Consider the following 25,951-nt stretch of genomic DNA (forward strand, 5'->3'; position numbering starts at 1 on the left):
TCTCCTCTTTAAATGACATAAAATTATATAAAATATAATTGGATATGTAACCTATATAAAAACAGTCCAAAAAGGGAATAGAGTTATAAAGAAGTATGGTAGCTCAATGAAATTAAGTTGGTATAAATCATACATAGTTTCTGAGAAGATGGGTCTTAAGATAACTATGAGTAACAAATATAGTGAAAAAAATTATTAAAGAAAAAACTAAACCAATAGAGAAAATAAGTGAAACCAAAAGTTTGTTCTCTGAACACAGTGGAACAAAACTTTAGCTGCATTAAAAAAAATACTCAAAATTACCAAAATCACAAGTGAAAGAGAGGCATTACTACTGACCTTATAGAAATAGAAAAAGGATTATTAGAGAATACGATGAACAACTACATGCCAATGAATTAGATTACTTAAAGGGACAAATACCTAGAGAGAGACAAATCACACAGACTCAAGACAAAACAAAATATGAACAGAAATGTGAAAAGAGATTAAGTAGGAATTTGAAAGAAAAGCATAGGTTCAGATGGATGCACTGTTGTGAACTCTATCAATTCTTCACAGTCTTCCAAAAATTAGAAGAGAGAACACTTCCCAACTTATTCTATGAGACCAGTGTGACCCTCGTACTAAAGGCAGACAAACATATAAGAAAATGACAGGGCAGTATCTCATGAGTATAAAACAAAAGGAGAAGATTCTAGAATACTCAAATATATTCAAGAACACTTGAAAACCTAGCATGTAAAAAGTATTACACAACACAACTAGGTGGTATTTATCCCAGGAATACCTGGGATAATACTGTTGGCTGAGCACCAGTAAATTAACTAAGGTGATGCACTTTATACCAATAGAATAAAGGGAAAAAAATCAAATGATCAATCTTAACAGATACAGAAAAAACATTTGACAAAACCTAACACCCCATCATGATAAAACACACAAAAAACTAGGAATAGAAATTAACTACCTTAACCCGAATAAAGGGCATATAATAATAGCATACTTAATAATGAAAACTCTGCCCTTAAGATTAGGAACAAAGAAGGATATCCATTCTCACCACTTCTATTCAACACTTTCCTGGATGTTCCAGTCAGGGCAATATGTTCCAGTTAGGCAAGAAAAAGAAATAAAATAATAAATAAAAATAAAATAATAAAGAAAAAGAAATAAAATGCATCCAGATAGGAAAGGAAGAAGTAGATCTATCTTTATTCATAGATAACATGATCTTATATGTTAAAACCCTAAGAAAACCACTAAAAGTGTTGGAACCATTGAGTTGAGCAAGGTTGTAGCATACGAGATCAACATACAAAAACCAAATGTACTTCTGTACACCAGCAATGAGCAAACAAAACAGCAACAGAAAGAATAAAAAACTTAGGGGATAGATTTAACAAAAGAAATGTAAAATTTACACTCTCAAAATTATAAAACACTACTGAAAGAAATGAAAGATGATCTGAACAAACTGGAAGACATCCCAAGTAAATGAACTGGGAGACTTAAGATGGCAATACTCCCCAAATTAATATTTAGATTCACAGCAATCACTATAAAACCCAAGCTGGCTTACCTACAGAAATTGACATGTTGATCCTAAAACCCAGAATACGGGAATTCAAGAGCTATTAGCAATTTAGCTATTCAAGAGCTATTTAGCTATTCCAGAATAGCTAAAACAACTTGTAAAGGAAGAACAAAGTTAGAGGATTCTCACTTCCAGATTCAAACTTACTACAAAGGTGCAATAATTAAGACAGTGTGATACTGGCATAAGGATATTCAATGGAATAAAATAAATCCTCACACTTCTGGTCAACAGATTTCAACATGGGTGCCAAAATAATCCAATGAGGAATGTATCATATTTTCAACAAAAGGTACTGGGACAACTGGAGATCCACATACAAAAGAATGAAGTTTGACACCCTACCTCACATCATATACAACAATTAACTTGAAATAGATCACAGACATTAGTTTTAGAATTAAAACTAGTTTTATAGAAAACACAGGAGTTTATTTTTGTGAACTGGGATTTGACAATGGTTTCTTAGATATGATAGCAAAGTACAAGTAACCAAAGAAAAAAGGTGAGAAGTTGGACTTCCTCAAAATCAAAGTTTTGTGCTTCAAAAGATGCTGTCAAGAAAGTAAAAAGAGGGGCATTTGGGTCTCTCAGTCAAGTGTCCAACTCTTGATATGGGCTCAGGTTGTGATCTTGCAGTTGTGGGATCGAGCCGTGTGTGGGGCTCCACTCAGCATGCAGCCTGCTTGGGATTCTCTCTCCCCCTCTCTCTCTGCCCTCCCCTGCTCGTGTGCACTCTCTCTCTCTCTCAAAATTAAACATTAAAAAAAGAGAAAGAGGACCCTATACGATAATGGAATTGCAGTTAGAATACATAAGGAACTCCTACAGCTCCATCAGATGACAAGCTGATCGAAAATGGACGAAAGATCTGAGTAGACGTTTCTTCACAGAATATATAGATTGTCAATAAGCACATGAAAAGATACTCAACATCATCAGTCATCAGGGAAACGCAAATCAAAACCACAATGAGATAACGCCTCACACCCACTAGGGTGGCTGCCATTAAAAAGACTGATAATAACAAGTGTTAATGAAAATGTGGAGCAGTGTCATACGTTGCTAGTGGCAATATAAAATGGTGCGGCCACTTTGGAAAAGAGCCTGGCAGTTCCTCAAACAGTTACACAGAGTTACCACACGATCGAGCAGTTCTCCCAGAGAAATGAAAACATACGTTCACACAAAAACGGATATTCGTAGCAACATTATTCATAATAGCTAAAATGTGGAAACAGTCCAAATGTCCATCAAGCGATCAATGGGGAAATATAATGTGGTATATCTGTAAACGGAATATTATTTGGCAACAAAAAGTAGTGAAATACTGATGCTACAACATGGATGAGACTTGAAAACATTATTCTAAGTAAAAAGTCACAAAGGAATCCGCTATATGATTCCATGTATATGAAATGTCTAGCACATGCAAATCTACAGAGACAAACAACAGTTTCATGGTTGGCTAGAGTAGGGAGGGAGGGGAACAGGCCAATTTGAGAGTGACAGCTAAAGGGCACAGGACTTCTGTTTGAGGTGATGACAAGGTTGTAAAATTGTAACGCTTACACAACTTTGACTATACTAAAAAGTACTGAATCACACTTTAAGGGGGACGATTTTGTGGTTGTCATCTCAATGACACTTTGTGCATCCATTTAGTACCGTGATTTTCTACAGGTCTTCCGTCTCCTACTCACAGTAGAACCGAGAGCAACAACAGTAGATGTTTAAATCAAGCGCCTACAATTTTAAGAGTCAACAATAAAATCTAAATAAATATATGTGGAACAAATGACCAGGGTATGAGTCAAAACAAGGATTTCACTTATATTTTCAAATAGAAGCCTAAGGGACACATGATTTATCTGCCACCAATGGAAGTCTTTCGTAATAAGTTTTGCTTATTGACTTTCTTAAAGTTTGGCCACCATGGCCCTCATCCAGGGCTGTCTAATGCCACGTCTCCTTACTTTGGTCACTTTGTTTAAATGTTCTCCTGCTTCCAGCTTTTCTCCCTTAAGTTACTCTTTCTCAAACGTCTTTATGGGCAGAAAATGACGAAAAAAGATAAAATCAAGTAACCATGAAGGCAGGGAGGAAATAAATAAAGGAAACATCCAACTTATGCAACACAAAACACCATTTTAGGCAGGCAAATCTGCCGTCTATTCGCATGATCAATAACTGGCAAAAAGGGGTTGGAATCCAAAGTGCCCAACAAGACAAGATTTATTATATACTTACAAAAATTAGTTTAGCTTTTAGCCTAATGCCCAAGCACTGCAGACACTGAATCTAATTTACTATTTATTGGAATACTAACTTGTTGACAGCACATTTTATGTGCCTTTACTTATTTCATCATGAAATATAAACACTCAGGAAAGTAATCTGATTTTATCTTTTTGTACTTAAAGCCATCTAACTTGCTTTAAAATATTCTTAGGAAAGCTAATTCATCATGATTCTAATGTGCTGAATTGGTTTGAAAACAAAAAGCCAGCAAATAAAGGCCCTAACAAATTTGGCCACTCGAATCAGACATAACCATTTGAATACCAAGACTGCCCAGCAAACACAAAGCAGCCTGTAAGAAACCAAACATAACCTTATGATTTACCAGAAAAAAGGTCAAATTGGCATTTACCATGGCTTCATACTATCATTTCTTCAGAAACAGCCTTTGAATTGAAATATTTTCCAAAATAGGTTCCTTCTCGATTTTCCCATGCTATCATATGACGCTACCTGAATGCAAGACAAGAGTGTAACTACAGAGACAGTACGGCCGATTTTGGTTTCGAACAGACACAGTACTGAAACGAAGGCTGTTTCTCAAAGTTATTATAATGGGAGGCTACGTGTTCATGCCAACAATTCTGCCACTGCCCAGGGCATTTCCTCTGCAGGAATTATCTTATTTTGTATTGAAAAAACCTCTGGTCACTCTATTGTTAGATTTGTTTTTATTAAAAATGGTATTTTCCCAGCCTTACTGGCCTTTACATTGTAAGACATGGCTTTGAAAAGGCCTTAAGCTCTTTCAAAAAAATCAGACCTATCCTTAAAGGGATTAAAACCTGCCACCACTAAAAATATTCAAAAGAACACACAGCAGGTCAGAAAGTTTTGAACAAGGGCAACATTATGGTGATATGGACATAACTTCCAAGGTCAATACAGCACTCATTTGATTTTGATTTAGTTGTGTCTTGTTACTAGAATGTTCACCTTGCAGGAGAATGTAAACAGGGAGGAGTCTTAAACCTCAGACTAGGTTCGCCAGAAACTGGGGAGGTACGGTTTACAGGTATGGTAATTCTCGCTCCGGTTAGAATGACTTCCCTAAGATGCATAGGATATAAGAAAAACAACCCTCTTCAGCTCCGCATCATCCACGGCCACCCTTTTACTAGAACTATAGCAAGTCTTGACTTTAGGTTACCTCGCAATTATTCTCTTGGTCATGACATATAGAACAAAGATAAATGGGGACATGACTAAGATGGGACTTTTCTGGGAAAGTCAGGTGCTAAATCAAGTCCAGGGAGGACTGGCTGAGACAAGTGGTCATACACAATCACCAGAAGGCTCCAAGAGTATGACATAGGGTGGGTGATGCCTCAGCCAAAGCCTCATGAGGATGACGAACTGCTCACACCTGAGGCCTCTGTGTCTTGGAGATTTAGCCTCTGGACAGCCCTAACAATTATGATGTGATAGTGAAGAAAACTAAACCACGGAGTAAGGCAGCACCTTGGACTTTTCAGGCCTAATGAAGGGAGAGAAGGGAGCAGTTGTTGTTGGAGGCAGAAAAAAGAACCACAAGCTAGAAGCCAATGGCCATGGAACAGAAGCTGGAGAAGCCCACTCCATGAAGGAACAGCAGCTAGGCAGCAACCAGGGACCGGCTTCCTTTGGTGGCAGGTCCACAGAGCAGGTGCCCGAGTGAAAGACCCAAAGTTGGCTCTGTTCTCATCGCTGGGATTTCAGCAAGCACCGCATCGGAGTGCACCTGTGCCTGTCTTGCTACTCCGACTCCCTGCGTTACCTTCATCCTTGCTTCTTCTAATCTATTCACGACATGGTGGGCAGAGGGAGCTTTTTAGAATGCAGATCTGATCACCAGAACTAAGATTTCCTCCTCCTCTACCAGATACTACACAGAGTAACTTATTTACTCCTTAAACTTACGAGACAAGAATATTGTCTCTCTTCTGTAAATGAAAAAGCTGAGGCAGAGAGAAGTAACCTGTGCAAAGCCCCGGAGGTCGCAAGTATGGAGGTGGGATTTGAACCTGGGCTGTTTACTTTATGGTACTTCCCATGCTTCCTATCAGCCTGAAGATCGGATCTAGAATCCCTGACTTGCTCTAGGAGATCCTCCATGATCTAGTCCCTACCCAACTCCCTACCCTCATTTCATATCACGTTCCCCTCACTGTTCATGTTCTAGCTATGTATGTGCCCTTCACACAGGTGTTTGTACAAGTGTATAAATATATATTGAAATGTCCATATATTTACATAGATGTTTATATTTACATACCTGTACCTAGCCATACACATTTTTGTGAACATGTGAACGTAAGAGGCTTTTTGGTGCAATGATTGAAGAGCATGGACACTGGGGCCAAACTGCCTTGGGTCAAATCTGACTCTGCGGCTTACTAGCTATGAGATCTCTAGCAGTTATTTACTTCTGTATTTCTAAGCATCCCCAGGCAATAAAATGGAGAAGATGGAATTTACCGGCTAGGCTCACAGCAATGATTAAACACGTTAAAGTACACACGGCACTCAGCGTAAGTGCCTGGTAGGCAGTGAGTACAGCATAATGTTCAAGTGCTTTTCCAAACTTGCCTATGCAAATATGTTTTTTCTGCCTGAACTTTTCTTCTTTTCAACGTGGGCATCTGCATCTACCCATCCTTCAGGATTCAGCTTAGACATCAGTTCCTCAGCAGCCATCCTGAGGCCTCAAAGTTTGAGGAAGCCTCCCACTGTGCACGCCCAGAGCACCCTGTGTTCCCTTTGCAGCCAGCATCACTCTGGTCACCACCGTTCACGACTCCACGAAGGCAGGGACTAGGTTCGTTTTCAATACTGTGGTATCTGCTGCACCCACAACTCTGCCTCGTGCAGAGCAAGAGCTCAGTCAATGTCTGTGAATAAATACATGAGGCCCATGGGACCAAGGACCTAAATCTGCCCTGAGGACTTGAGGGTGAGACATTAGTGAGGAAGTCTGGACTTGAAGGTTAAATGTACAGGAGGCTGTTCTTCGGAGAAGATGGACTTCTAGATAGAAGCTCCCCAAAGACAGAAATGTGACAGCCTGTCCATAAAGAGATGATGAGGTCACAGCATAATTAACTGTGGGAGCCAAAAGAAAATGCAGATCAAGTAGAAGAAACAAGAAAACTGAGCTGAAGTTACTTTTTCGATGGTTTACAACTAATTATTGACAAATCAGATCTCTTAAGAGTGCTCTTTCTACGGCACAGTCTTGTTAAAAGGTCTCCTCTCTCTACTGTAAGAAATAAAAAATGAGGATAGGAAGAAATAGGTGCCTTGTGTTAAGAATCTGAGAAAGGCTTCACGGTGATTGTACCCAACTGGGACACATAAATGTCACCTGCAAATGAGGATCTCTCATTCTGCTTACTGGAGGACTAATCTTCTTGGGTGATTTTCAGCGTTGGGGTAATCAGCCAGCCACAATTTAGCAGAATTAAATGTTCAGCAAAGTATATAGCTCCTCCAGTAAATTCTGGAGCTCCCCACAGTGCCACTGCTCTATATTTAGGAGAAATATTAGGCAGAAGATTGTCTGTGCACACCAGGTAAAGGAGGAACAAGAATACTGTCTTGGGAAGTCAGGCATGAGAATTCCAGAAGAGCCGCTCCGTGCTGCAGAAATGGTGAGCCAACACTTACAATCACACTAGAACAATGAAGGTCAGTTATGACATACTGCTTTCCTTCTCTTTCTCATCTCTATTAATCTTCCTTCCCTCTTGTAACCAATGGGCTCATGGATGGGAGAAAGATGATGTCACACACTTATAATACTTCTACGGAATATCAAGTTGGTAAGACCTGTCCAGGCACTGATGGGCAGAACTGAAATGTGAAGTGAGCTAGACAAATTGAAGTGCTTGCCTGAGTGAAACAACCTGTGATTCCATAAGAGAATATACATTTCACTTAAGAAGCACGCACTTGATTAACAGGAAATGGAAAAGTCCATCAGTTTGACAATGTGGAGAAAAAACCAAGGGCTTCACAACACAGCCTGTCAATTTTTTTTTTCTTTTTTTTTTTTTTTTAATTTTTTATTTCAACGTTTATTTATTTTGGGGACAGAGAGAGACAGAGCATGAACGGGGGAGGGGCAGAGAGAGAGGGAGACACAGAATCGGAAACACAGCCTGTCAATTTTAAAGCCAATGATGTATTCTGGCAACTCAGAAGGCAAAGACATTTTGAGATTTGTGAGCAGGCGGACGGCTGCAAGGAAAAAAATCAGCATAGAGCAGGAGGCTGGGCTCGACAGAGCAGGAGGGCTGTGGCGGAGGAAGAGCGGGTGGGGGCAACCGCGGGTGGACCTTCAGTGTGAGACCAAGTGACTGTTCAAGTTGGTAATCGTTAGCAAGGTGAAGGTAGTGTAAGACCCATGGAATTTCACTCAACCTACAACTCGGATACATACAGAGAGTGCAGCTTCTTAATTCTGTCTAAGACCAGTTTGTGCCTCCTGTCCAAGTCTCCACCCTCTGGCTAGCACGAGACCGTGAACTTTCAGTTTTATCCAATTTAAACCTTAGTGTAAACTGATGTTTTCCAGGACTCTGTTAGGTGCTTATTCTCTCTTGGATCAAAATGCCGAGTTTCTCAAAAGACACGGCTTCCCTGTTCCCCTGCTTCTTTTCCCTAAGATGATATCCAGGTGACCTCATATCCTGAAGGGAAAACATGAGAGGGCTTGGGCATGGCCCCCAGGTGATGCCCACTGGCTGCTGGCATCATGTCACCCAGGGACTGGTCTTTCCCTCTCAGCTGGGTCAGAGCCTCGTGTTGCTCTCCAGCCAAGCCAGGCCAGCTTCCCCTGCTGTGGATGAGCTGCCGCAAGCCATGGGCCCATGCTCCATCCAGTTTCTTCACCACGGCCTTTCGTGCGGCAACCTCTTCCGGTCGTGGAGACTAGCACTGGCTCTTAACTCAGAATATAGGACACACGATAACTGAGAGCAGCCTGGGAAAGTTAAGCCTAATCGTCACTTGCTGCCATGGCCATGATGTGGCCAAGCCCAGGTCTGTTTGCAGGGTTGGGGTGGGGTCGGGGAAGGGTGGTTACTGTCTGGCCATCTCTTTCCAGAGTCCCAAGTAGAGAGCACAGGCGAGGTGCCCTTAGTACTACCTATTTTCCCACTCATTTTCACTTATCTAACCCATGGCCCCTTCTCTGAAGCAGAACTCAGAGGAAGGAAAGGAAAGGTATACGTGCTGACTCTGCCTTTCTCTCTCCTTCTATCACTTTCCAGGAGGCTACAGGGGGAGGGTTCTGGTTCTGCCTTATGGACAAACTCGGCCCTTTTCTCTACACTTTAGACCTCCAGGCTCAGAGTCCTACAGTACTGGTCGATGTGCTAAAGGATTAAACGAATTTAGCAAAATCTTCTCTCAAGCCAACAGCCTGACCTTTAAGGTTCTGGTCTTGTATGCGGCACAGTATTTCCTAACCATTCTTCCCGTTTGTATTCCTTCTGTACCAGACATTGAGCACCCCTCAGACAGATAGATGCCTCTGGTCAGAAGTCTCCTGCTGTACTTAGAAAGGCAAAAGAAAATGCACATAAATCATTTCATTACACCGGGTTCTTAATCAGGAGAAGAGACTTAAAAAGGCGAGAGGCAGTAACAAATGAACATTGGCGGAGTGCCTTCCACGTGCCAGGGTCTTCGTGTCATCTCGTGCCTTCGCAAAACAATCTGGGAAGATAAACACTACCCCCCCATTCATTTTACAGAACGGTCAACTAATGTCAAAGAAATCAAGCAATTTGTTTAGACTCACAGAACTGCTAATTTGCAGACCCAGCATTTGAATCCTAGTCTTTCTAACAGAAAAATTCATGCTGTTTCTACTATACTCCATAAATGACATAATTCACTGTATTTTACTGAATCCAAAACATCAGGAGTTGTAGGCTGCTCCAATACTGTATGTTCCACTAAAAACACAAACGCACTGCCAATTACATCAGGATGTGCTATTTGTAAGATGAATTCTGATTTCTGAGAAGTAAAAATGTGAAAAGAAACATCTTACAATGAATTAAATCTGATAAATACTGTTTAAGGAAGATGATCTGAGCAGCGGTGGACAGTCTGGACCAGAAGACAAAATGTCCAGTGCTGGGAGAGAATTGCAAAATGCCATAGTCATTCAGCATCTAAGAAACAGAAGGCTGAATAAAGACAGAGCCTTGTGAAATGGGAAGAAAAAGGTGAATTTCTAAGAAATGCTGTGGCAGGTGAATCAATAAGAATAGGGGCAGTTTGTACATTATAAAAGGTGAAGAATGTGCTGGAAGCTAAGATCTTGAAGTTTTGAAGACTAGAAAACAATAGCAATTGAGAAACTGGACAAAAGGAGAGGGATGGCTTCCATTTCACATATATTAACATTCCAAAAATAGAGACTTATCTTCATGTAACTCTGGAGGGAAGAGAGCCAGATATGAGGACATGGGGATCACTCAGAGGCACCAGCTTAGGGGGAAGACAGCACTCTTACTGGGGGTCTAAGGATTAAAAACACCCAGGGTGTACTGGATGTTAAAGGCGAAGAAAAGGAACAGGTTTATGAACATCAGGGAATAAGATGAAGTGAGATCAATACTAGATGCCACTGAAGAAGCTGGCTATCAGAGTTTTTTTTCTTTTTTTAATTTTATTTTTGACAAGCATGCACACAAGTGGGGTAGGGGCAAAGAGAGAGGGGAACAGAGAATCTAAAGCAGGCTCTGTGCTGACAACAGAGACCCCGAGGCAGGGCTTGAACTCGTAAACAGTGAGATCCTGGCCTGAGCCTAAGTCGGATGCTTAACTGACCAAGCCACCCAGGAGAGAAGATATTCTTAAGGAATGATACCGAGTTGAGTGGCTGGACTCACACGAAAATCACTTTCAAAATGGAGGTGTCCTGAGTGCCCATGAGTCAAGCACCCTCTCTAGAGGTTCCTGCCCTAACCTGGCTTACTCCCAGTTCAGAGTAACAGTGGGCGCTGGGCAGGGCAGATTTATATATTCTTAGTGCATACTAAGAATGAATGAATGAACATCTTAGTTTAAATGAAAAAATTAAGGAAACAGAGAAAAAAGCCTGACCAACAGGCATATATATATATGAGAGAGAGAGAGAGAGTTTTAAGGCCTTGTGTAAAATGTAACTGTATATTCTACCAATTTAATAAATATTTAACTGAACAGCCTACTATGTGCCAGACACCTGACTTATCACTGGGATAAGATGAGTAAGACAATTCCCATCCCGAGAACTTGCAGACCTTAGAGACAGGTGATGAAAACTTGACCTCACCAGATGTCTCATTCTCTCCATCGCTCATTCTAGTCCATGCCGTGATCATTTCTTAACTTGCACTGTTCTCCTGCTTCTACCTTGTCCTGCACCCCTGTTCCAGTCTCCTCACAGAGCCTGAGTGACTCTCTTACATGTCTTTTTTTTTTTTTTTAACATTAATTCATTTTTAAGAAACAGAGACAGAGAATGAGAAGGGGAGGGGCAGAGAGAGAGAGAGAGGGAGGGACAGAATTTGAAGCAGGCTCCAGGCTCTGAGCTGTCAGCACAGAGCCCAACGTGGGGCTCGAACGCATGAACTGTGAGATCATGAACTGAGCCGAAGATGGACGCTTAACCACCTGAGCCACCCAGGAGCCCCTTGAATGACTCTCTTAAATGTAAATCCTATAACATCCTCCTTTCCCTTCTTAACCGTACAAAGTCCTTAATCTTGGCCCACAAAGTCCCATATGATCTGAACCTGATGTCCTCTCCCACAAGGGTCCTCAGACCCTTTTCCTTGTTGCCTATGCCTGGAATTCTCCTACCAAGGCATCTGTAAGACTTGCTCCTTCATTTTCTACAGACCTCTGTCCAAAGGTCTTATTAAGGAGTCCTTCTCTGACTACCTGGCATTCCCTAACCCCCTTATCCTGTCTTACTTTTCTTAAAAGCATTTACTCAAGAAAATGCATCCATAACCACTGGGATATATTGTTTATTGTCTGCCACCCCCAACAATACTGGAAGCTCCACAAGAAGAGGGTCTGATTGGTTTGTTTTTGTGTTCCCAGCACTTGGCTGGCATGTGTTCATTGGTTAACAAACACTTCTTGAACAAACTGGATGCACTGTTGAGTTATGCCTAGGATTATAGGGGAGCAAAGAGGAGAGGGTACATGGCATATCCCAGGAGGGGCCAGAGGATCAGAGAAAACTTCCTTAAGCAAGTAATGTTGGACTTAGACTTCGTTCATTCATATGGTCAGAAAGGCTTTCACTTGTTCAACACATTCCTACAGAGTTTTACTATGTGTCAGGCACTATTCTAGAACTCGGAGGGGAGATGTCAAGAAGGCAGAGAAGTCCTTATTCTTGTGAAACTTACAATCTAGTGGGAGAGAGATAATAAGCAAGCCAATATGTGAAAAAAGGCAAATATCCAGTGTTGAGACATGCTATGCAAATAACTAACATAGGGTGACGTAAAAGTCTCCTAGGTGCTTACTTTAGACTGGGTCGCTAGGGAAGTATCTCTAGGAAGTGGCATTTTTGTGGAGAACTGGAGAATAATAAGGAAACTCCCATGTGAAGATGAGGGGGGTGAACATTCTTACAGAGAAAGCGCAGCCAGGGCAAAACTCTGAAATGGGAACAGGCTTGAAGTATTCAAGGAACCACACGGAGGACACATAGCTACTGGGCGGTGGTGAGGAGAGGGGCAGGACTTAAGATCTATAGGCATAGTCTTAAGAATGAGTAGGACTTAGGGGCACCTGGGTGGCTCCGTCGGTTAAGTGTCCGACTCTGTCTCCGGTCTGATCTCACCGTTTGAGACTCGCATCGGGCTCTGTGCTGACAGCTCAGAGCTTGGCGCTCACTTCAGATTTTGTGTCTCCCTCTCTCTCTCTGCCCCTCCCCCACTCGCACTCTGTGTCTCCCTCTCTCAAAAATAAATATACATTAAACATTTTTTAATGTATATAACTGAATAAGTAGGACTTATTCAGGGAGGGAAGCAGGCTGCAGAGCACTGCAGGTGGAAAGGACAGCATAAACGAAGGCAAGGAAGCATAAAGCAGATTGGTGCATATTTAAGTAAACCTAGGAAATTCACTTCTTCTGGGTTCAATGCACAGCCAATGATGAAATCCAGAGTAATATATAGAGAAGTTGTTTTTTTTTTTTTTTTTTTTTTTTTCACGAATCTTCCAGCATCATATTTTGTTGCACTTGAGGGAAGAAAACCATCTCACTAGAAAACATATCCTTAGGGAGATCTATAAACAACTTACTAGAAGAGACTATACTAAGAAGTATATTTTTAGCAGATTCAGGTATTATATATTTGAATTCCTGCTAAGCTCAGAAGGTGGGAAGCAAATGCGAACTAGCAAACTATCATTCCAAACACAGCCTCAGACACAGAAGTGGTCACCACCCCCGTGTTTCAGACGCCGGACTAAAGGAGTCACAGTGGAAAGCCGGGCTTCAGTTCCAGCTCTTTTTTGCCCAGTGTGGTTTCCACTGCTTCCTGGCATCTCAAAGACTCGTTCAATGCACCTGCCTCGTTCAATGATCCTTGCTGCCAATTTGTTCTATGGACCCTGCCTTCCACAGTTTTCCTTTGGCTTTATTTCTCTTTTCCTGGGACTACTTATAATTTAGAAAATATATTTTTCTTCTTTTTCCTCTCAGCTAATCTTAATACCATGTTGTATGCAGGCTGGTCTGTAGCTCAACAACTCCCTCCCTCTACTAAAAAAAAAAAAATAATAATGCAAATCCAAACAAACTCAAATATGGGATTAACGTGCTTGGCCACATCTTTTTCTCTATAGTAACTGAGTCCCCAAGGAGTGTCTAAGTCTTTGGGAATCTTGACAGATCAGAATTTTTGTAACAGTTGAGATCCTGTTATCAGTAGAACCAGATTCCCCAGGGAAGGCAGTGCTGAATTCACAACAAGGGGTTTAATTTAGGCTCACAATTTATCTAGCAATTCGTGACTTATGAGTAACTGTTCAATATGTGTGTCATAATGGCCTGTTGCTGACTTACAGTATGCACAGAGAACGGAGTCATTTTGAGACCAACTATTTTATCCATCAGATAAGAAAGCATCATTAAGTGTACCAAGATAAAATATTCAGGAGGAAATAAATGAAGGGTGAAGTTTTCTTCCACTAACAAAGATGCATTTTGCACTCTTATACCACAAACCTCTGGTACATTTTATTCCTCACTTAACAGTGGAAACATGTAGTTAAGATAGCACTGGAGAAGTAAGATGTCCATTGTAAATGAGGTTGAAAAATTGTTGCAGGAGGCATTTACTTTTTAAATTTCTGGATATTCAAGATATGCCCAATGTTTTCTAATACTTTTCTATTAGGTGGCAAAATCCGTGCTATCTATAAATGCCAGGGTGCTCATGAACTTTAGCAATGACATGAAGAGTTACTGTCTCTTGAAAGGTTGATGTAATTTTTTTTTTTTTTTTTTTTTGTAAATGGCAAATCCCTGAAATAGGAAAAAGGACATTCTACAATGTGAACAACAACTAAAAGGCAAGATAGAAAGCAAGGACTGGCCAGTTGCTCAAAACAAAACAAAACCAACCAACCAAACAAACAAAAAACACCTGTGAGAAAGCTGGTCCCAATTTTTAGATGTAAAACCTTTCCAGAGACCACAGCCTAAGACAGGTGCTCAGCAACCTTCACCCTTTTGAAAATAGTGGAGATTGCCAAGAGGCAAATAAACATGGTTACAGGGAAAAGGTGAGCCAATGCCAGGCAGGGTCCAAGAAACAGCATAAAAGTGCAAAGCATCAAAAATAACTAAATATTTTATTTCCATTTTCCACTGTTCCTTTTTACCCATGCTTAAAGAAGTAAAATTTGGGGGGGGGGGCTTAAAACTTGGTTTGTAACACCGAAGCTGTGACAATAAATAAACACAAACATTATTTAGCTAACGTTATTAAAAATGAAATTAATGTCAGAGTTACCTGAAATTCTAATCCATAGTTTTCTCTGCAGAATTCTCTCAATTTAGGATACACATTTTCTCTTAGTGCCTGTCTTTCTGCTCCTGTGTCTGTGGTAGAAAAACAAACACATAGAGAGGGAGTTATGTCCACACATATGTATTTCTGGAAAAACAAGGTAAACTTACAATTAATATTAACATTAATATAACCAGATTGGGTGCCAACTGTGAAAGGATGGGATATCTGACAAGCTGGGGAGCCCTGTTCCTAATAGGGGACGGGGAGTAGTGACCCCTCTTCTAGACACGCACAGGAAGCCTGAGGAATGGATGGGAGTCTCACTGGTCAGTTCCGTGTATGTGACAGGGCTGGGAATTCATATTTGAGCCTTTATGCCCACGCGGACCCTCACATGAATCTCTTAAATAGCCAGACGTGCTGTCTTTGGAAGAGACAGAAGAAAAAAATCATAGGGCTATTGGCCATGAGGTGTTTTAGCCCCATTACAAGTTTTGTAACTTGTAAAAGTTACAAAATCACACACACACACACACACACACATTAATTTAGTTACCAATTTCCAAAAAAATTCAATCTCTATCATCATGCCTATAGTACTTAGAACTAATTAGACTTTTACAAAATTCAGTACGGCATCCATGCAATCAACGCAACAGTGAGGAGGGACAAACTGTGGGAGCCAACATCCAAACTTGGTAGATTCCACTGGCCAATGGGTTAGCAGAGTAACGCCTGCCACCCTGGGCACAGGGACTGCCTGTTTATCAGAGGGGAATTGTGTCACATGTTCCACACCACGTAAAAACTTCAAAATCATGTTACAATTTACGTCATTAAAAAAAAAAAAACATACAAGAAGAAACAGAGAACTTGAAACCCGAAGAACCACAGAATATGTATGTATTTAATGGCAAGTGTTTTGCACAGAAAGGGCTTTCCAAAGCCACCTGTGCTGGGAGATTATCTGCATCGATGATGACGCTGTAAAATGCTTACAGCAAAGACAGGCTGTTCCCTGCCCAACTAACTTCAGTGAAAGAGGAGAACAGAGATTTTAAAAATTAGGTTAATGTCTTATCTCATAAAAATTACCATTTGCCAAATGTACCTCAATCCCAGCCATAACTACAAAACATTTGCATACCGCATTTATAACTAAGAGCCAGTTTAAAAGACTTGCCTTATTATTCTCAAGTTCGTCTGTCCATGCAAATTCAACCATATGCCGTACTGACCTACTCTACTTTCCTACTATTCTCAAGACTATTTTGAGATGTAAATAACCAATCTCAAGAGTCTGAAATGCAGCTGGAGGCTGACAAAGTGACAGAAACCTGTATTTACAGGGAAACCAGAAACTCAATACAAGGCTTCTAAATCACCATATGGTCCAAATGGTCAGTCTTTTCTAACCATAGATCCAGCATGGACCCTCAGTTTAAAGGGAAAGCTGGAGGACCGAGTGGTACATTTGAGCAGTGCCCACGTACTGTTAAGGCACTAGTGGAGGCAGTATGCTAAGCTTTTACAGGGTTTATATCATCTCAGGATCAGAGCCCCATCCCCCTTCACCCCATTTTAAGGGCTGAAAACACTAACTTTGCAATAAAGCTGATTAATATTCAACCAATCTCTCTAAAAGGCTGTACATGTTTAAAACACAAGTAACAAAAGTCACTTTAAAAATAAATATTGGGGTGCCTGGGTGGCTCAGTCAGTTGAGTGTCCAACTCTTGGTTTCAGCTCAGATTATGATCTCATGGTTTATGGGATCAAGTCCTGTGCTCTGCACTGACAGTGTGGAGCCTGCTTGGGATTCTCTCCTCCTCTCTTTCTGCCCTTCCCCTATTAGTGCACACATGTGCACGGGGTCTCTCTCAAAATAAACAAACATTTAAAAATTAACATTAAAATTAAACAACTACTACCAGATGTGGAAGCTGGAAATAACATGCATAATGATTATATTATTACATAATTAAGTAAACAAGGGCTATTAAGGCATACTAACGTAGTATCAAAATAACATGGGAAACTATGAAATGATGGAAGGAGCAGAAATTATTTCTTTAATATGTTATTGTAACTCATTACTAGGTACAGCCATCTGAACGTGCCATATTATGAGGATAAGACAGAAATATGGTCTCTAATCTCTAATATTTACCAAATGCTTACTGTAGTCATGTATTAAGTATTTCTATGTGTATTTTCTTAGTCACTCTGACAACAACTCTCTGAAATGGGTAAAATTATTATTCCATTTTTTTATAAGAGGAAACTGAAATACAGAGAAGTTAAGAGACTTGCCTGAGTCATATGACCACTAAGTTAGAGAAGCTGGATTTGAATCTAGAGAGCCGTATGCTATAGTTCACTCTCACCAGAGGAAACATGCAACGGTGCAAAGAAACAATCTTTGAAAATGACACATAGACTAACTTCATAGAATGGTTAAGGAATGCTGAACTCACCTCTCATCTGGACTCTGCCTCTCTGTTCTCATTCTTGCCCCCTTCAAACCATTCTCCACAGAGGAGCCAGACTCCTCTTTTACAAATGCCAATCAGATCACAGAAAGCCCTCCAGGGGCTCTGCAAGGCACTTGGAATGACATCCATGCCTCTTACCTTGAATGTTCTCCCTCCCCCAAAGGGATCTCTTACCACTACTGGATTACACGCCTACTCACGGCCTTCACGCCAGCTGTGACTTCCTCCTGTAATGGTTAGTCCTGTGATCATCTCAAGGCATCTCCTGTCATTCAAGTGTCAGTTTTAGAGCCACCTCCTCAGAGAGGCCTCTTTGAGCCCTCCATCTACGAACCACTCTCTGTCACATCACCTCTCAAGTCTTTTGCACATTACTCATCACTTTACTGTTGCTATTCAGTTACTATTTGTCTCCTCTACTGCAATGTGAGCTCAAAGAGTCAGAACCCTTCTGTTGTCTCGTTTACTGCGACATCCCCAGTGATCAGAGTTGTGCTCGATTAAGAAATGAGTGAATGAAAAAAAAAAAAAAAACCCACACATGCACCAGTGACCAAAATGAACTGACAGGCAATGCTTCCTTGTAATTACCTCCGGAAACAGAAGGGCTTCCTACATCACAATTTGTCACTGGATGGACCCAGAATCAAGACTAGGGGAAATTCTGGGAAATAAACGATGTGGCTTATAAAGCTGGTTTCATGAGGTAAGTGAATGGGCTGAAATACTGGTTTCTTTTTTTGGTTTCTATGTTTCTGGCAGAATACATTTTACCAAGTCATGTTGACCTTTCCTAAAAATATGAAGAAAACATACGCACATATCTGACAGACATTTTGTGTTATTACTTATGTTACAAAAAAGTCTCAGATTTTCCTATATTTGTATTAATAGGTGATGAGTGGCTCTGGAAATGGAAAAGTAATTAAGACAGAATGGATTAGTTATAATGGGTGGCAGATAAGCTGGCTTAATTATATTAAAAAACCTAATTCATACTAACAGCAAATCCGGATGGTTGGCAATTAAAAAAACATTAGAATGTCATAAACAGGAAAAATTAAGTTACAAAATGTCACACATAAAAAGAGACCTCTTTAAAAAGTGTAGGTCAGACACAAGGTATGTCACCATTTACTCTTTCTACATAGTCACTGCATCCATTTGTATCTGCCCAGCTCCTTAGCGCTTTGAAAAGATACATTAACACTAGGGCAGCACTACTAGGTTTTTAAGAAGTTGTTTTCTATAATTCCTCAATGATCTCAGAGTTAATGATCGTTTCTAATGCCATGTCTGAGTTACCCACGGGAAAAGCCTTAGTTGAGGGAGTATTATTAATCAATACCATGTATCCCACTTCATGAGGGATTTAGATTAATGCCAAATTTCTATCAAAAATAAAAGTGCCAAGGGCCATGCCCTGGGTGGCTCAGTTGGTCGAGCGTCCGACTTCAGCTCAGGTCATGATCTCACAGCTCGTGAGTTCGACCCTGCACCGGGCTTTGCAGTGACAGCAAGGAGCCTGCCTCGAATTCTCTGTCTCCCTCTCTCTCTGCCCCTCCCCAACTCGTTCTCTGTCTCTCAAAAATAAACATTAAAAAGAAAGAAATAAAAATGCCAACACGACCATGTTGCACTGGGACTTCTTACTGTCCCTGCCTCACCCAAACTTAAGGCCAGGGGCATTTGATTAAGTCGCTTCCATCCAGGCAGCTCAGAAAATTCATTTAGGATCCAGCCCACACCCTCTGCTACAACTGTTGTTCCAGCCCAGCCTCCCAGATTTCTGTACATTTGCTCTTGCCTGGGTTCTCTTTCTTCCCCTGGCCTGTCAGCCAGTGATTCCTCTGGACACCCTACCTGGCTTCTGTTGTTTTTGTTTGGGTTGATTCCTTGTCTGATGGCTTCCAGAGGTTGGCTCCTCTCTACACCCTCTAAGCCCTCTGTGCCCAACCAGCCACGCTTACCCTTATATGTATCACCAAATCCTGTCAATTTGATCACAAACATCTTTTGAATCTGGCCACTCTCTAGTTTTGTACTCACCATCTCTCAACCCGAAGGGTCCCCAAGTCTCCTATTTGACCTATTATCTGTCCCTCCTCACTGCAGTCTTATACTCCAGAGAACAGATGGAGAGAAATCCAAGACAAAAGAAAAGCAATAACTAGTTTGATCAATGCAGGTCTTGGCTGGAATCTGGTGGCCCAGAAGATAAAGGCTGTAAAGTTCAGTAGACGTAAATGTGTTTTCTAGCTAAGTTCCATGTTCTACTGCTCTCTACCATGTACCCTCCTGGGTACATTTTCAGCTATTACTTGAACCCAACCCTTGTCCTTAATACATACTGCTTTCCATGCTCAGAATTCTTTATCCTTGCATCCCCTTTGCCTGGCAGACTTTGACCTTTCTTAGGCCCAATCAAAGGTAGTATACTTAGTGATTTCTTACTACTCAGAGGCAGGCATGCTCTGTCTAGCTCATCCCAGTGAGCACTGTGCTCACTCCTATGTATCATCATATACTATATTATAATTTTTAATTTGTCTCCCCTAATAGACTTGTGAGTTCATGACATGCTGGGACTTTCTCATTCACCTCTGCAATGTGGAAATTAAAGCAGACCCCAGTACACAGTCAATACGTGAATGGGCAAATAGATGCTATCTACAATGAAAACATTGATTAATCCCAACTAAAGAATGTGTCTCCACAAAGCTAACACAAATCAAAATGCAATATCGTTTTCAAGTAATAATTGACTGTGTCTGCAGCATTAATAGTCGTGTGTGAATGTGGGGTGATGTTACAAAACATATGACAGGGTTTGGTATAGTGGGGAATTTATTAGATCCTCAATAAAATTCACTAAAACTGTCAAAATAAGCATTTTAATTCTCTGTAAATTCACCAAAGACCAAAGGCATAAAGCAAACTGGGAAATGACTTTCATGAAAAACTACTCAACTCTGGGTGAGAACAGTGAGAATCTATGGGACTGTCCCATTCCTCTTTAACTGCCACACCCCTTCCCATGTCAGAGAAGGTCAAGCTGTGAGTATCAACAACTTCATTGCTAGAGAGCGCTTGCTTGATCTGGAGCGGAGCATGGGAACAATCCATGGCCATGCAGCAGCAGCAGTGGTCTCAGAGGTAGAGAGACCTCTGTGGCTCAGCCAACCTATAGTTTCACCCAAATGTAAAAAAGAGACCAAGGAAATAAACAGTCATGGAAGGCCTTGTTAAGTTCTCTGCAAATTCCTAGCTGATGGGAAGGCTACCCACAAACACAAGAGAGACTGAAAGCTACCCTCGTATTTGTGGCTGACTTTGAGCCTGTGTACATAGGCAGTGTAAACATAAGACTGGGTGGAAAGTAAAAGTTGGGATAGACTTAAACACTGGCTAAGCTTTGCAGGTGTTCCCCAGCCCATAGAAACTGGCAGAGAACAGAAGCCCTACTGGCTTGAGGTATTTGAGAAGAAACTCTTGAAGTCATTGACAGACATTAAGCTACAGAGAAAAGTGGGTGATCCCTGGGAAGTCAGGCATATCTGCATCATCACCACCATCACCATCAAATAACTGGGCAGAGACAGCAGCAGCCTGCACTGTGGGGAACCGATGCCATGGATTTAGTCCAGGCAAGTAACTAAACAAACAAAAAATGCCAACAAATTAAAAAACACCACTCAGAAGTAAAAAATCAGAATCCAGATTTGTTACAGTGTATTACCTAAAACGTCTACTTTTTAACAAAAAATCTTGAGATATATAAAGAAACAGAAAAATGTGACACCTATTCAGGATAAAAAAGTAGTCAACAGAAATGAGCTGTGGGTGGTTCCTATATGAGATTTAGAGAACAAAGACTGCAAAACAGCTATTAAAGATGTATTCAGAGAACTTCAGGTCACCATGTTTAAGGAAGAAAGAAAAATAAACAAGTTCCCAGAAACCTGTGGGCAGCATCTGCTGGAGTGGTACATAGGTAAAGGGAGTCCCAGAAGGACAGGAGTAAGAGAAAGGAGGAAAATAATTTTGAAGAAATAATTGTGCAAATGTCCCAAATTTAATGGAAAACATTAATCTACACATCTGTGAAATTGAAAGAACCCAAATATGTAGTGACTAAGAGATCCAGAGTTAGACACCTAGTCAAACAATTGAAACCAAAGATAAAGAGCAAATCTTGAAAACAGCAAGCAAAAAAATGACTCATCACACTAAGGGAAACAATACAATAAGGGTTGACTTCTCATGAGAAGGCACGGAAACCAGAAGGCAATGGAATGACATACTCAAATGATGGGGAAAAAAGGTCAACCAAGAGTTCCATATCTAATAAAACTATGTACAAAGAAAAAAAGACCTGGAGGACATGATGTTAATGAAATAAGACACAGAAAATTACTGCATGATTCCACTTATAGGTAGAATCTAAAATAGTCAAACTCACAGCAGCAGAGAATAGAATGATCGGTGCCAGGGGCTGAAGGGAGACATGGGAAGGGGTTGGTCAAAGGGTGTAAAGTTGCATTTAGGCAAGATGAAAAAGTGGATCTAATATATAGAGAGAAATGTGAATATAGTTAACAATACTGTATTTTAGGCTTTAAATTTGCCAAGATCCTAAGCATGATCACCAAAAAAAAAAAAAAAAAAAAAAAAGGAAAAAAAGGCTATGTGAAGTGATGAATATATTAATTGGCTTGATTGTGATTCACAGTGTGTATCAAAACATCAAGTTGTACATCTTAAATATTTACAACTTATTTTTGTCAATTGTACCTCCATAAACTTGAGAAAAGAAAGTGAAATAAGAACATTAACAAATTTAAACAGATTGAGAAACGCTGCGGCTAGCAGATCTGCATTAAGAATTTACAAAAGAGGGGCAGCCAAGTGGCTCAGTCGGTTAAGTGTCCAACTTCGGCTCAGGTCACGATCATGCAGTTTGTCAGCTCAAGCCCCGTATCAGGCTCTGTGCTGACAGCTCAGAGCCTGGAGCCTGCTTCAGATTCTATGTTTCTCTCTCTATCCCTCCCCTGCTTGCACTCTCTCTCTCTCTCTCAAATAAGTAAACATTAAAAATTTAAAAATATTAATTTAATATTAAAAATATTAAAAATAAAGAAAGTCCTCCAAACTGAAAAGAAATGGCATCAGACGTTAACAAATCCATACAAAGAATGAAAAGCACTGTGAAAAGGTAAATAAGTATGTAAAAAAAAGATTACATAATTATGTATTTTTTTCTGTATTCCTTTATATACTTTTTACAAATTTTTAATCATTTTATCTTCTTTAAAAAAAATTTTTTTTAACGTTTATTTATTTTTGAGGCAGGGAGAAACAGAGCATGAACGTGGGAGGGTCAGAGAGAGGGAGACACAGAATCTGAAGCAAGCTCCAGGCTCTGAGCTGTCAGCACAGAGCCGGACGCGGGGCTCAAACTCACGGCCCGCAAGATCATGACCTGAGCCGAAGTTGGACGCTTAACCGACTGAGCCACCCAGGCGCCCGTCGTTTTATCTTCTTTAATCACAATAAGTGTACTCTTTAATCCCTAACCCTCATTTCCCCCATCCTCCCATCCATCTCCCCCTGGTAAACATTAGTTTGTTCTTCATAGTTAAGAGTCTGTTTCTTGGTTTGTCTCTCTTTCCTTTGTTTTGTTTCTTAAATTCTACATATGAGTGAGATCATGTGGTGCATGTCTTTCTCTGACTGACTTATTTTGCTTAGCATTATATTCTTTAGCTCCATCCATATTGTTGCAAATGGCAAGATTTCATTCTTTTTTGTGGATGAATAATATTCCATTGTGAATATATATCACAGTTCCTTTATCCATTCATCAATCAATGAACATTTGGGCTTCTTCCATAGTTCGGCCATTGTAAAAAATGCAGCAATACCCATAGGAGTGCATGTATCCCTCTGAATTAGTGTTTTTGTATATTTTGGGTAAATACTCGGTGATGTGATTACCAGATTGTAAAGTAGTTCTGTTAATTTTTAAAGGAACTTCCATACCGTTTTCCAGAATGGCTGCATCAGTTTGCATTCCCACCAATGGTGCAAGAGGATTCCTTTTTCTCCACGTCATTGCCAACACTTGTTTCCTGTGTTTTTGATTTTAGCCATTCTGAAGGATGTGAGGTAGTATCTTATTGTGGTTTTGATTTGTATTTCCCTGATGATGAGTGATGTTGAACATCTTTTCATGTGTCTGTTGGCCATGTGGATGTCTTCTTTGGAGAAATATCTGTTCATGTCTTCTGACCATTTTTAATTTAATTATTTGTTTTTTGGGTGTTGAGTTGTAACAGCTCTTTATATATTTTGGAATCAAACTCTTTATCTGATATGTCATTTGCAAATATCTATTTAGTTGGTTACCTCTTTTACATGCTTCTTGGAAAAAAAGACTATAACACTGCGCTGTTTGGTTTTAACAAACATATATATATATATATATATATAAAACACATGCCAATAGTAACACAAAACAGGGAGGAGAAAATGGAGCTATAGTGGCACAAAGTATGTTTTACCAGAATTAAGTTAGTATTCACCTAAAGTGTAAGAAGTTAAGATAGATTTTATAATCCCTAGAGCATTAAAAAATAAAAACAATATAACAAAGGAATTAAAATGATACACTAAAAGGGGCGCCTGTAGCTCAGTTGGTTAAGCATCAAACTCTTGATTTCGGGTCAGGATATGACTCCTGGCTTGTGAGACCGAGTCCTGTGTTGGGCTCTACACTGACAGCATGGAGCCTGCTTGGGATTCTCGCTCTTCCTCTCTTTCTGTCCCTCCCCTATGTGCTCTCACTCAAAATAAGTAAATTTAAAAAAAATAAAAAGATACATTCAAATATTTTACAAAGAAGAGTGTAGAGTGGGAACAGATGAAGAAGAATGACATGAGTTATGTAGAAAAAAAATAGCAAAAGGAGAAATAAACCCAGACACATCAATGATTACTTTAAGAATAAACGCTCAAATGGAAAAAGACTGTCAGTCTCCTGGATATGGATATTTTCTATGGATAATGAAACCATATTCAATTATATGCTATCTACAAGTGACACACTAGGTTTAAAAACACCAATAGGTTGAGGGACACCTGGGCGGCTCAGTTGGTTAAATGCCCAACTCTTGATTTCAGCTCAGATCATGACCTCACAATTCATGGGATCAAGCCCTGTGTCAGGCTCCAGCTTAGCCTGGAGCCTGCTTAAGATTCTCTCTCTCTTTCTCCCTCTGCCCCTCTCCCCTGATCACTTCCTCTCTCTCTTTCAAAATAAATAAGAATTTTTTTAAAAGAAAAAAAAACCAAGAAGTTGAAAGTAGAAGGATAGAAAAAAATAACATGAAAACAGTAACCAAAAGCAAACTGAATATATAAAATCAGACAAGACAGATTTTAAGAAACAATACTAGAGAAAAAAAAGAGCCATGATATAACAATTATAAACAGAGATGAAAAATATATAAAGCAAAAATTGACAGAAGTAAAAAGAGAAGTAGACATTTCAACAACAGCTAATGATTTCTATGGTCTATTCTTAATAACAGATAAAACTACAAAACAGAAAATCAACAAGGGTACAGAAGATTTCAACAACACTATCAAACAACTTGACCTAATTGACATTTGTAGAACTATCCCCCCCAAAAGACAGCAAAATGCATTTTTTCTAGTGCTCTGATAGGTCATATGCTAAACCACAAACAAGTCTTGTAAATTTAACAGTACTAAAATTGTAACAAATATGATCTGTAATAGAATAAAAAATCAATAACAAAGATTTTTGGGAAACTCTCAGGTTTTATTTTTTAAGTTTATTTATTTATTCTGAGAGAGAGGTGGGGTTTAGGGGTAGAGAGAGAGGAAAGAAGGAATCTCAATCAGGCTCTGTGCTGTCAGCACTGAGCCTGATGTGAGGTTTGATGTGGGGCTTGATCTTAGAGATCATGACCTGAGCCAAAACTGAGTCAGATGCTTAATGGAGTGAGCCACACAGGCACCCCTGGAAACCTCCAGATATTTGGAAATTGAACAGCACACTTCTAAAATACTCATGTACCAAAGATCAATGCAACAAGAGAAACAAATGTTTTGAAGTGAATAAAAACACATGTTAAAAGCCATGAAATATAGTGGTGAGAAAGAAATCTCTATCTTTAAATACCTATAACAAAAATGAAAGGTCTCAAATAAATAACTCAAGAGTCCACCTTCCCAGCAAAAGAAGAGCAAACTCAACCCAAAGCAAAGAATAGGGGAAAAAATTAAGCATGAAAACCAATGAAATAGAAATCAGGAAAACAAAACACCCCCCTCTCCCCACCAGAGAATCTGTAAAGTCAAAAGCTGGTTCTTTAAAAGATCAGTAACATTTATGAACTTTTGGCTAGGTTGACGAAGACAAAAAAAAGACAAATGATCGAAATAGGAATGAAGGAGAAACCATATGGCATACTGACACTACTGAACTTTTAAAAATCGTCTTA

The 25,951-nt window shown here is 40.0% G+C and overlaps 1 protein-coding gene across 1 annotated transcript in view; it reads right to left on the bottom strand.

Annotated features, from left to right (window-relative positions):
• Positions 1-25,951, bottom strand: part of NWD2 (NACHT and WD repeat domain containing 2) — a 185,576-nt gene that overhangs the window by 93,795 nt on the left and 65,830 nt on the right. Inside the window, exon 2 of the mRNA XM_045474293.1 lies at positions 14,926-15,014. Within this exon, the coding sequence (XP_045330249.1) occupies positions 14,926-15,014 (89 nt within the window). The remainder of the gene's footprint in view (positions 1-14,925; positions 15,015-25,951) is intronic.

The sequence above is a fragment of the Leopardus geoffroyi genome, chromosome B1, assembly GCF_018350155.1.
Source record: "Leopardus geoffroyi isolate Oge1 chromosome B1, O.geoffroyi_Oge1_pat1.0, whole genome shotgun sequence".
In the NCBI taxonomy this organism is placed as follows: Eukaryota; Metazoa; Chordata; class Mammalia; order Carnivora; family Felidae; genus Leopardus; species Leopardus geoffroyi.